We start from the raw sequence: 13243 nt of genomic DNA on the forward strand, positions 1-13243 counted from the left end.
CAGAGAACATATGGTGCTGTGGTGGCGGGGGGGGTGGGGGGGTGGGCTGGCTGGCAAGAGAGCACCAACAATGTTGACTCAGTTGGAACGGAGGAGTGGAACGTGTGTTCAGATCCTTCAACGCGATAATAATTGGTTGTAATCACACTAAGGCTTGCAGAGGAGCAAATTATTAGCGGCTTAATCATCCTTCATTCATTAAAAAAATGCTTTCTGAGTACCTGCCAAATGATATGCGCTTGTTCTCGGGTTAATAAAGGCCTACGTCTTTAGTTAAAATAACAATGCGTACAAATGTTCACATCGTGAAAAATAAAAACGTTAAAGACCTCGTACGACGCAAGCCTGCACAAAGTCACGTCCAACGATCTCAGGAGTCCCCCGGCAGAGGAAGGGTTAGCGCAACGCACTGTAACAACACTAGCGCTGCAATCTGATTTCATCTGTGAACATAAATATACAGTGTTGCCGGTATTGTAATCATGTCCTTGTATCCCGTAATTTAGATAGGAAATCTCTTTCAGATGCGTTAATAAGAGCCGAAGCACAGCAGCCGTATTAAACCCTGATTTCATCACTTTAATTTTTAATCAAGGCTGCGTGATGACATATTAAAGCAATATTTCTTGTGTAATTTATGTGATTAAAATAGCAAAAAGAGAGGCATCTGGAGCGACGTCCTTAATTATAGCAGTGGCAAGCACGAGATAAGGGGAGTAATTGTGTTGTTATCAAACTAATTGTTTTCCAGAAAAAAACGGGTAGGAACAGAAAGTGCCAATTAATCTCTAATCAGAGGGCTCGATAATCGAGGTCTCTATCGTCCAATGTCACATTCAAAGTTTTGACTTTCTTTGTTGTCATATCGAAGAATCAGCATTCTTCTTATTTGTCTGTTGGCAAAATGTAGGAAATATCATTGCCAACGTTCCCAAACTAAGCAGGACGTGTCCACCTAAAAACCCCACCGGATTCACCCTCCGCACAAGCTTTGGGTAGAGCCGAGCCACAACCATCTCTGCTGCCCCAAGCCTAGGTTCCTCAATAAGTCCCCCTACCCGCCAACCCCGCCCCCCCGAGTGGAGAATGGCAGACCTGCAGGCTGCATACAAGTGATCTCGGCGGCATCACCGAGATCATTTGTACAAAAAAAGCGTTCCGCTGAGAATTTTTGGGCCGGCTCCTTTGACAAAAGTCAATTGAAAAATCCACTTTTGTGGAACAGAGGCATGCCGACAGGGCCACACACTGCTCACATTTCAACGGAGTGGGCAGAACTTAAGATTCATTAAGAAATGGCAAATGAACATTAACAACCCATAGAAAATGACTAGTAATTCTACGACCTGGAAAATTGCTTCTTCCTTCAATTAGATGTGGAAAATTAAAATGTGACTTAACATAACATACAGGGTTTTCTTACATTTGATTTGAATACTGAACAACTGGATTGTTAAGAGTGTGGGGAGTGGGGCACCACCAGGGACGTTCAGACGTTTGAGCAAGTAGATAGGTGATCATTAATTTGCCCTGTAGAGGGACACCTAGCCATTGGTGCACTAGGATAGTAAGGAGCAATGCCTATGGAGTATTGGACCACAGAGAGCGCAAGAATGGTGATCTCTTCTCATATCAGTGCAGCAATGGAAGACATATGGATGATATATGGTGCTGAAAGCTGTGATATTATCGATGATGCATTGAGATCATGGTCAATATTTTCTATTGCATAGTTTAAACTACTGCAGTTTGCCCAGTAACCACCCATGTAGTCTGAGATAAACAGAGCTTTGGACCCAGGAAAGCCATGAGACCTTGACTCCTGGTCAAAGCAGAAGAAGATCCCTTTGTGGTGCTATATGGGGCTCGCTTTATGTCTAGGTGGAAGATTCCAACAATTGGCAACATTTCCATTAGCACAGGAGTGGACAAGCTAATTTTCTCCATTAACAACAACTAGAGAAAATATCAACGGTTAGACGCCAGCTGTAAATTTAAAGGAGCGTTGGCTACCTGGTTCCATGTCTAGACCTGCCTTAGCATGAAGGTATTAGAAGATATTAGAAGGTTAGGATGCCCATGCATTTAGATTGTGTGGTCATTTCAAGTCATCACCTCTAACAGAAACCTATGAAAAGGCATCATAAGCAAACCGGTGGCAATTTACTTAAAGGAGTACTTATTTCACTAAACCAAGTGAACTTCCATTCACTGTTAACATCCAATCAAGTGCAGAGGAATAAAAAAAAAGAAATTCCGTTGCATTTGATTGGATGGCAGAAATTAATACAGTTTGATTGAGCTAAGTGAAAAGTGTTCCAAAAAAGCACCGACCAGCACCAAAGAAACCCTCCTATGGCCCACAAAGCTTCTTAAAATCTAGTATGGCTGCCCCGTTTCGGATAAGGGATCCCAAACACTGCATAAAACATAAAAACCACACCGGGCGCCTATCCTGGTGCAATAAATCTTTTTATTGATAGAAATAGATGAACAATAAATTATACTCACAAAGGAAGCAAGGGTTAAAAGCGTCAATGGACGCTGTGGAAATGGATTGGAGAAAATGAAGGACAATCCAGCCACGCTACCATTGCTGAACGCATTTTCGTGGACACACCCCCTTCCTCAGAGCTCAGGATAGGCGCCCGGTGTTGTTTTTATGTTTTATTTAAGTGAAAAGTGTTCCACTTTAATAAGACGAGCCCCCATTACTGTCATGAACATGGACCTCCTATAACAATGACGTAAGGTGAAATGCATGCACCAAAGTGGGGGGTGAATTTAGACATATCTTATAAATGCTCTGGGGGTTCAAAGTGGACCTAGTATCGGATATATAACAGGTATTTATTACCTCTCACATGGATCACAGAGCTCACACTGACAGAGCCTTCATCTGCTTTCCTCTACAGCATGACAAAGTCATCTTTGTCCCGGCATCATCCAGGGTCACCATCTACTTCCTGGGCTGAGATACCAGCTCAGAGATGACACAATCATGAAAATCCTGTGCAATTCCTGGCTGTGTTTACAAATGTCTGACATAGATCAGCTCCTACTGCAGCCTCCCACCTTGTGGCTTGCTACAAAATGTACAGTCTCAGTGATCACTATGGGGTGGAAGAGAATGAGCAAATGCTTCCCTTGCCTGCAGCAGACTGAGGACATTATCTCGGCATAGACATGATCAATTGACCGGGCATCCAAAAGGCTTTTTAATGATAAAAGGTGGACCATTTCGAAAAATGATGCAGTTGCTGCAGTGCATATTGTGTTAGTAATTTATTTCTGAAGACTTGTAAAGTTACTAAAAGGTCCACTTCACCCCGGTGGGCACTTGTTTGCTTTTAACTTGTTCCCAGCTGATTCCAAATAAACTACAAAACGTGTTGTGAAGCCGTTACATTTATGTTGTATCAGCTTAAACAAAATCGGAGTCGTCCTTTAGGATGAACACGTTCCAGCATGCATTGCTGGCTGAAATCACAGAGGAGCCGCCCAGACTGAATTTTTTTTGTCAGTACGGCTTTCAGAAACAGAAGATTGAGGTCAGACTCTGGCGGAGGGACAATGTAAAACTTATTGATGAATCAAAGCAACATACAGCAACTTGCTACGTCATGTAAATCCAGCGACGCCGCCAGAAGACATTTGTATGCAAATAATACAAAGCGGCGCATCTGCAGAACTCAGACAAGTCCTCGGAGACCAAACGTGACCCTTGTAAAATTACTTGACACGACTCGCATTAATGATTCTGCAGAGATCCGAGCCAAAACTACTGCAAGAGCCCTTCACAAAAAAGTACTAGAACTGCACAGCAAACACAACTTGGGCGCAGGAAATACGTTGGTACAGGAAACTTTCCTGGGCTATGAGTGGCTCGATATGACAGCGTATAGGAAAACTAGATGTGCAGCTTTATGAGGCTCTAAAGGACAGTAGGGTCTATTACAACCCTATAGAGAGTGTACGTATGGAGGCATGTAGATGCTCCCATTGCTGGTATGGACCCTTAACACTCAAGCTTCACTCAGGCTACTTAAATAAAGCTAAAATACAGGAGCATAGGCATATACATACTTTAAGGCTGCACATTTATAACCATTTAAAGGCGATGAACAGTGCTTTGGTATATATTTCATTAAGTATAAACAGCATTATGTTCAGGACTAAAAGAAAAATTAACATCCAATACCTTCTACTAAATGACAACTGTTTTTTTTAAATCAGAACAGAACAGTAGAGGAGCCATCTTGTTTAATGAAATATTATTCTTCAAAATGAGGCCCTCTAGTTAACTAGGTGCCAATGCCTCCTTTATGAAGGTAATAGATCAGATCAGGTCTTTTTGATGTTTCCTAATAGACTGTGGGATGGCTAAGCACCCAACATAACTGCCTCCTCCATAACTAGTCTCAGCATCTATATTGTAACTCCCTCCTCAATGGCCTACCACTGCACAGGCTATACCCTCTTCAGTCTATCATGAATGCTGCTGCTAGACTCATCTACCTAACCAACCGCTCAGTATCTACAACTCCCCCTCTGCCAATCCCTGCACTGGCTTCCAACCGCCCAAAGGATACATTTCAAAATATTAACAACCACTTGCAAAGCCTTCCACAACTCTGCCCCCGTCTATATCTCAAACCTTGTCTCCAAGTATTACCCCAACCGTCCCCTATGCTCCTCCAAAGACCTGCTGCTTTCCAGTTCCCTTGTCAACTTCTCCCATGCTTGCCTCGAGGACTTCTCTAGAGTCTCTCTTATCCTCTGGAACTCTTTACCCCAACCTGTCCGTCTATCTCCCACTCTGATTGTCTTTAGGCGATCCCTAAAGACTCATCTCTTCAGGAAAGCCTATTCCACCTCAAACTAACCACTGAACTATCCTTCTAAAACAATTCATCCCAACACAGTTACCTCCTCATGTATCACTTGTTCCTCTCTCTTAGATTGTAAGCTCTCACGGGCAGGGCCCTCCTTACCATCTTGTCTTGAATTGTATTGTAACTGTAATGTCTTCCCTATGTTGTAAAGCGCTGCACAAACTGTTGGCGCTATATAAATCCTGTACAATAATAATAATAATCATTTAGCACACGTACTTACCATTGTCTATTGCTAAGATCAAGGCGGTGTACGTGTTGTTGTGGACAAATGAGGACTCCCGATCGAGAGGTCCTGTGGTGTTGACTGTTCCATTCAGAGCGTTAATTGAGAGCCAGCCAGCATTGTCCCTCAGCATTGAGAACCTGCAAAAACAGAGCGTGTATGTTGAGACATGAGCTACAAACGTCTATACAGTATCCTTGGCTAGTAGATGTAGGAATTGAGGCAACACACCAATAAAAGTAATCCGGATAAAACTTTAGTCAGGTAGAGCCAAGGGACATTAATTTAAAGTAGCCAATGTGTTTTGGAGGTCCAAAACACACCCCCTTATCAGGGCCTCACATCGTTCTAGGGTAGAGATATGATGAAATATTTATCCAAGAACAGTAGATCACACTGAACTATTTTTTGGAGCATTTAAAAGAAAAGCAGGTTACCGCGTGCCAAATATTTGGTGCACCGGCAAGTTTACCTGGCCCATTAAGTCATGTGACTCATAGCCATTAGTAAATCTGTAATACTGTTGTAACACTTCAATGAAACAGTAAGGTGGTTCATTAACTGTCCCCACACTTGCCTTGTATGTAAGCTGCAGCATTGCATAATTATTTGTTTATTATTCTGAATCCGCCAAAAAATATATCAGAAAAGGTAACTTGAAACTTAAAAGCTATATGTCCTACCTATAATATGTTTCTTAGTTTTGGATAGAGTAGGGAAGGGTAAGAACCCCTATCTGGGTTTTACTTTACTTTTTCAAAGTAACACACACACACACACACACACACACACACACACATGTTGAACAGGATAGACTTGTGTCTTTTTTCAACCCTGTCCACTATTCAAATATGTAACTACACAACTATACAACTATGTAACTATGTAACTATGCAACTATATAACAATACAGCTATGTCACTATGCATCTATACAACTATGTAAGTAAGCAAATATGTAACTAGGCAACAATGTAACTATGCAACTATATAACACTACAACTATGTCACTATGCATCTATACAACGATGTAACTAAGCAAATATGTAACTAGGCAACAATGTAACTATACAACTATATAACTGTACAACTATACAACTAGGTAACAATACAACTATGTGACTACACAACTATGCAACTATGTTACTATGTAGCTATACAACTACAGTATGTAACTACGTTACTATGTAACTATACAACTATGTAACTATGCAACTATACAACTACAGTATGTAACTATGCAACTATGTAGCTATGCAAATATGTAACTATGCAACCCCCCTCCCCCCCCAATAAAGCACGGTTATATTTGCTCCAACAGGGGAAACAAAATCCTTCCTGATCCAATAAGCCAATAACATTCATAGTTCTTGGTGTGTTTCAACTTTCCTATACTAAAAATGATTGGCTTTCCGCAACTGCAGACGCAGTGGGCACAAACACTCATACATTATCTCAAATTCTCTGGTATATATGAAGATGATTTGCACTAGCTGGGACCCTGATTCCATTAGCGCCTTGCTTGGTAAACCCATTGACGAGTGAGAGAAATGTATACGTCCGCTGCATTCAGCCCTTTACAATCCATACTGCTACACACTCACAGTGACATTGAGCTGGGTTTATAAGGAGTCTGGATCCTACTTACCTGAACAAAGAGCGTGTTATTATGTAGTAAAAACTTATACTAGAGGCAATGATTGTACTATAAAACCACAGCGCGGCTGTCATACTGCAGCCCCATATCACAAGGTAACCTTTTTGGATGAATACATTAGTAAGTAATTCTAGCACTCCATAAATCAGCCTGCTATTACTTATAGGGAGAAAATGGCAGGGGAAGACAAGGGGAATAGAATATAATAGAGTATAGCTTTCGCTGGAACAATATGCCGATCTTTTTCTATGGACTATCCATGTGTAGAAGACTTAGCAAAAAAAAAAAAAAAAGTGGTCCGAGGTGGTTAAGAGAGCAGTACGCTGTCCCATATTTCAATATCCTAACCCACTGTATTACTTTGTAAGCATCAAATAAAACAAATCATCCTTTAAAGTGGATACTGTGCTATTAGTGCACCGGGTGCTGGAAACTTGGCAGGCACAAAATGTTTTGGTCATCGGAAGCTTGCATTGAAATTCAGCCTCAAGATCTTGTTGTGAAGCCAAGAAAGGGAGTCATATGCCCCTTCTGAATTCTGGGTAATGCACAAGGAATGAAGAATGTGACAGCAAGAGGGATGGTCACAGAGAGGGAGGAGCTGGGAACTCAAGTGTAGAATTCTTACTACAGGAGTCCCAAAAGGCGCACTCTGGTTCTGCTGGTGGTGGTTGTCACAGCAGGCCAGTGACCACTAAAAAATGAAATAGCACTTTTCAGGTGGACTCATCATTTAATAAATAGTAAAACAGGTGAATGCCCTGAAACCTTAAAAAAGGAGTCTTTTTTAAGGCTCTGAACTTAGGCTGTCATGGACCCACCCCCAGCCTGTGACTGGATAGTGAAGGAGGAGCAGCACAGTGATACGCTTATCTATCATTTTGCTCCCTCCTCCTATTAGCATGCTTCTATCAGCATGCTCATTGTCAGCAGATTAACTAATTGCCTCCATGTGCTACTTCCTCCTCTCCCATTCAGAGCTCTGCAGTACAGGCACTGCAAGTTTCTAATACCAAAGTAAATTGAGGTACTTACACTCTTTGCATTCTAAAAAATAAATATAATGATATATTATTGAATAATAATAATAATCCCCTTTTCCAGAGCTCCTGTTCTCTGTTTACCTTAAAGAACACAAGACCTGAAGGTTGCTGAGTCATGACTAGGAGATGGAGCAGAGTAGACTTAGCTGCCGAGCTACTGCTTGGAGGGAAGAGCAGAGTGACCTGAGCTGTTGAGTCTCTGCTGGGAGATGGAGCAAAGTGAGCTGAGCTGTTGAATCTCTGCTGGGACATGGAGCAGAGGGTGCTGAGCTGAGCTGTTGAGTCTCTGCTGGGAGATGGAGCAGAGGGTGCTGAGCTGAGCTGTTGAGTCTCTGCTGGGACATGGAGCAGAGTGAGCTGAGCTGTTGAATCTCTGCTGGGACATGGAGCAGAGTGAGCTGAGCTGTTGAGTCTCTGCTGGGACATGGAGCAGAGTGAGCTGAGCTGTTAAATCTCTGCTGGGAGATGGAGCAAAGTGGGCTGAGCTATTGAGTCTCTGCTGGGAGATGGAGCAGAGGGTGCTGAGCTGAGCTGTTGAGTCTCTGCTGGGACATGGAGCAGAGGGAGCTCAGCTGTTGAGTCTCTGCTGGGAGATGGAGCAAAGTGAGCTGAGCTGTTGAGTCTCTGCTGGGAGATGGAGCAGAGGGTGCTGAGCTGAGCTGTTGAGTCTCTGCTGGGACATGGAGCAGAGTGAGCTGAGCTGTTGAGTCTCTGCTGGGACATGAAACAGAGGGAGCTGAGCTGTTGAGTCTCTGCTGGGAGATGGAGCAGAGGGAGCTGAGCTGCTGAGTCACTGTTGGGGGGAGCAAAGTGAGCTAAAATGCTGAAAGGACACAAACCCTTCAGTGCTTCTACAGTGAACTTTGTGAGGAATAATTGCTCCACAGTGTCTCCAGCTACAGATGGTGAGGGCTTGTTTTAAAGCCCATTTACTGCCTGTTATAAATATGTAATGTTTTAATGTCCATAGCCTGGCCACAGGCACACTTTAAATCAGTCATTACTTACAGCTGTGAGGTTTCAAAAACCTACTAAACTGAACATGGCATGGCAACTCACCTAATGCTGAGCTATTGGCAACTGCAAAGCATTACCAGTCCATTAAGACCATTTTAAAGATTTGCTTCCTATTATTGACACTGTAAGTCTTCAATTATCCCTGGCCGCATATACAAAAATTCTCTGCAGCTTACCGTCACAGATTATTCAGCAACACAGTACAATCATCATTATTGATTTATGCAATTACCCATCTCATGGAAATGCTAGCAAAGCATGTTCTCTGGCTGCTCCGTAATCCTAAAAATGAACCTTTCAATGAAAGTCTGGCCACCGGCGGATTCCTAAGCAAAGATGCCCAGCGTAATTGAATGAAAGAGGAGATGGATCAGCTTGTAAATGGAAATGAGACAGTTTGTAGGAGATTTAGAAATGCGCTCGCCATGCCACGGCCATAAGTTCGGCAAAAAAAATAATGTATACAGACTGGCGGAAGCAAGGCCAAAAAAATCACGGCTACATATTTTCTGAGCGGGGACGCTGCCACGGACATCCCAGATAGAGCCATGGACTTGGCTGCAATGCCAGGATGAGAGAAGGAGGGAGGGGGAGAAAAAAAGACAGCGGAATGAAACATATTGGACACAATGAGTTCACCAGAAACAGGCCGAATGGGCGCCAAATTACTGATGAAAATAACAAGCATTGGCCAATTTCATTTGTAATTTTCTATTTGTGTCTTTTATATCTGACTGGAATATAAAAAAAATAAGAAAGCCTGAATGGCCGTCCGATCACACATGTGCACTATGACCCCCCTTTCCTTTTTTTGTGACCAGCTTTAGAAGTCATCACTACTACAATAAATGTGTAAGGCCATAGCCGGAAGCTTGCGCACTACTACACATGCGCGGGTCCCAGTCTTCCGGGTTGCATGCTCGCACAACAGAATGTGGCACACAGGAAGTGACACAGTGGCACACAGGAAATGACTTACTAAAGAGTTACTCTAATAGATGTTCCTATTTAAACCAGCTGGCTCAATGGGTCAGTGCTGAACGGTCTTTCAGCTTGTGTTCCTATTGATCTGTTGCCTGTTACCTCGACCTGGATTGCTGCTGACTGACTGATTGCTGCCTGCCCCTGACCTCTGCTTATTATCTGGACTCTGCCTCTGCTGCTCCTTCTGTACCGTGCTGAGCGTCTGGCTTGACCCCTGGCTTGTTTGACCTTGCTCCAGTTTCCACTGCTATCCACGCTGACATCTCAGCTGTCTACCAGCCCTGCTCATCCTTCCAGGGACCCAGTGGCCGGAACTCTATCAGGCACCGTGTCTGAACACTTTGGCACCCGTGCTTCTCTCTGGCTACTCGCTCCCTGTTTCCACATCCAAGGGTGTGAGACAAGAGCCGCAAGGGAGGCCTCCTCAGCTAATCAGTCCTCCACCAGGTACGTGAAAAAATGCTCCATTTCCAAAAAATGGCTGCTACCACCATAGGCCCCACTTTAAATGCAAGAGGAGCATTTTGCATGTCAATCTTTCTTTTTTCTTTGTGACAACTTACGACAAACATTTCTGTCTTCCCCTCGAGACAATAACCATACATTGTCTGTTTTCTACTTAAGCAGCAAGATTATCTTTTTTTTGGGGAGGGGTTTGGGTTGCCGAACGCATCTTGTCTTCAAAGTATCCTAAAACAATGCTCGATTGTTCGCTCAAAACCCATCCTCGAAGAAAACCGAGATAATTTAGCCGCAACAATTGTAAACATTCTGTCGCCCTCTCTGTCAAAATCACATTTTGTCATTTGCAAAATGTGGAAAATGTATTAGCTTTTGCCAAAAAAGATACATATTCCTGTCTTTTTTTCCCTTTTCCCCCGCTGCGATGTCATTGTTTGTTACTGTGACATGTTGACTGTTTCGGAAATGTGGCAAATTTATTTCTCAAGAGAATGGCATTCAATTTCCATTCATTCTGCTAACTTGTCTAAATGAATCCTCCATTTCCTCCTTCCAGCGCCAGATAACAGGTAATGTATGCCGTGTGTTTTGTAACGGCATCGGGAGGAAGATAAGGGTTAAATGCCACTGCTGAAATGTTCAATCCTGTATTTTTATTTTTGTATTCCTAAGCCTTTAGGCAGTTCAGAATGATGGAAAAATATCATGGAATTCTAGAAATGGTTGGGTATCTGATTATTTGCTTTTTGGAAACTTTTATATCAGAAAATAATAGTCCAGCAAATAAAAGAACATAATAACGAAAATAATATTAATATAATAATAATTAGGGATGCACTAATGCCGGTTTTTCGGTATCATAGTTACATAGTATTTGAGGTTGAATAAAGACATTAGTCCATCAAGTCCAACCTATTAGGATCTCATTCTAGGAGTACCTGTACCCCTGTCTATGACGGTCCCTTAAGAAATCGTCCATAAGTTTCTTGAACAATGTCACATTATTTTCTGAAATCACCGCCTGTGGCAGTGAGTTCCAGACCCTAACTGATCCAGTACCAATATTTTTTTAGGTACTCGCTGATACCGAATACCAATACCAGAAGTCAAATTAAGGAAGCCAGGAGGCTTGTAATGACTGGCCACCTGTCTTTCCGATTAGCAGGGAAGCCGTCTCTATGCTCCCTCTTTACCAAGTGACGAGGAAGCATTGAGCCGGCTTTCTGGCCAATCAGGAAGCCGGGCGCCATGTAATGACTCGTTGCCCGGCTTCCTGATTGGTCGAGAAGCTGGCCAATCAGGAAGCCGGGCAACGTGTCATTACACGGCGCCCGGTTTCCTGATTGGCCAGGAAGCCTGCTCCATGCTCCCTTGTTACCAGGAGACAATCGCCCAAATACTTGGCATCGACACCGATACTGTTATCGGTATCGGTGCATCCCTAATAATGATAAAAGAATAAATAAATTGGAAAAAAACCCATTGTGTACAAAACATGTGCTGTTTTTCCATATTAGGTGACTGAAGCAGAGCTAAAATAATGATATACAGTAAACTCCCCCGTTATCTGGCATCCATGGGGATTAGTAGATTCCGGATAAATTTAGTATATATATATACTGCACTGCCTCCCAATAGAGTTATCATTCCCTCGAGTCAGTCTTGTTGGGCAGCACAGCCAGGACAGTAACCTTACTTTTCTCTGCAATTAAGCAATACAGTGTGGTCACCGCCCTGCCCCCAGGCCTGCTAATTTGACAATTAAGGAGCAGCAGCACACTGATAAGGTCAGCCTGCTATACTTCGCTCTTTGACCACAACTTTTATCATCTGCAAATGGGAAGTGTTAAAACCATGTACTGCAAATTTAGCAAATGCATATATAGCACTATAAAACGATCTGGCTTGTTCGGGTAGATAATCAGCAGACTAATCTAACTGCTTTTGCTTGCCGATTTCCATTTCTGTTCATTTATTTAGTCATTTAAAGTACTGTAGATCCAAACCCAGAAACTTCTATACGGAAAAGAGTCGCCCCAAAACAGGATATCAGGGCCAGTGCTCATGGGGATCAGCTGATTTTGCAGGAAACTAAAACTTTTAAGCATCAAGGAGCGGCATCCACTGCAAGTGATCTCATCAGCATTTGAAATAGCTTTAAAACCTTTTAGCGTTAAAGGAGAACTATGGGGTTAGGGCTTTTCCCCATAGCTCTCCTTAGGGTAACGGGAGGACACAAACTAGCGTCCTCCCGTCACCCTAAGCTCAGTATACCGCGAGCTACAGCTCACTATATACTGAGACGCCGCAGCTGAAGCGGATCCCGACAATTATGTCTGGATCCGCCCAGCTGCGTGAGTGACAGCTGGCTCTGCCTATCTAGAGGCAGAGCCATCTGTAACCGCCCCGTCCGTTCTGCCAGTCAGCGCTGGAGGATCGGAGCGGTGAGGGGGGAATCCAGCCCCTCCCCTGTCACAGCAGTGAGCCGTGACAGGATCGTGAAGTGAGCGAACGCCGGTATGTGTTCGCTCACCTCCCGATCTACTGAGCCGACCTGTGACAGTGTCATTGTCACAGGTCGGCTAGAACTACGAGGTGAGTGAAAAGCACACACCTCATAGTTCTCCTTTAATATCACTTTCAGACATGGAGTTATTATGAGAAAACAATAACAAGTAACTTTCGATCTATATCTTTAGCTTTATGATTAATAAAACTGTGAGGATGTACAATGAGAAAAAAAATCCATTCCCAGACATGACGCAGTTGTAATACTATATACAATCCCCTTTGATTTATATTTTACAAGACTTCACTATTTTTACTGCTGTATAAGCCAAAATGTGGCGCTCGGCAATGTTTTTGCTCATGTCAGTGCTGCTCGTCAGCGACACAAAAGTCTGCATTTTTCAGAGATTATTTTCTTGTCTCCGGGATTCAATCCCTGGTAAATTTAGCCC

At 43.1% G+C, this 13243-nt stretch overlaps 1 protein-coding gene across 1 annotated transcript in view; it reads right to left on the reverse strand.

The window, feature by feature from the left end:
• The window catches only part of CDH13 (cadherin 13), a 557182-nt gene that overhangs the window by 24619 nt on the left and 519320 nt on the right, over nucleotides 1-13243 (reverse strand). Inside the window, exon 11 of the mRNA XM_018555891.1 lies at nucleotides 5119-5261. Coding sequence (XP_018411393.1) covers nucleotides 5119-5261 — 143 coding nt within the window. The remainder of the gene's footprint in view (nucleotides 1-5118; nucleotides 5262-13243) is intronic.

The sequence above is a fragment of the Nanorana parkeri genome, unplaced genomic scaffold (genome assembly GCF_000935625.1).
Source record: "Nanorana parkeri isolate BGI_ZX_2015 unplaced genomic scaffold, ASM93562v1 scaffold216, whole genome shotgun sequence".
NCBI lineage: Eukaryota > Metazoa > Chordata > Amphibia > Anura > Dicroglossidae > Nanorana > Nanorana parkeri.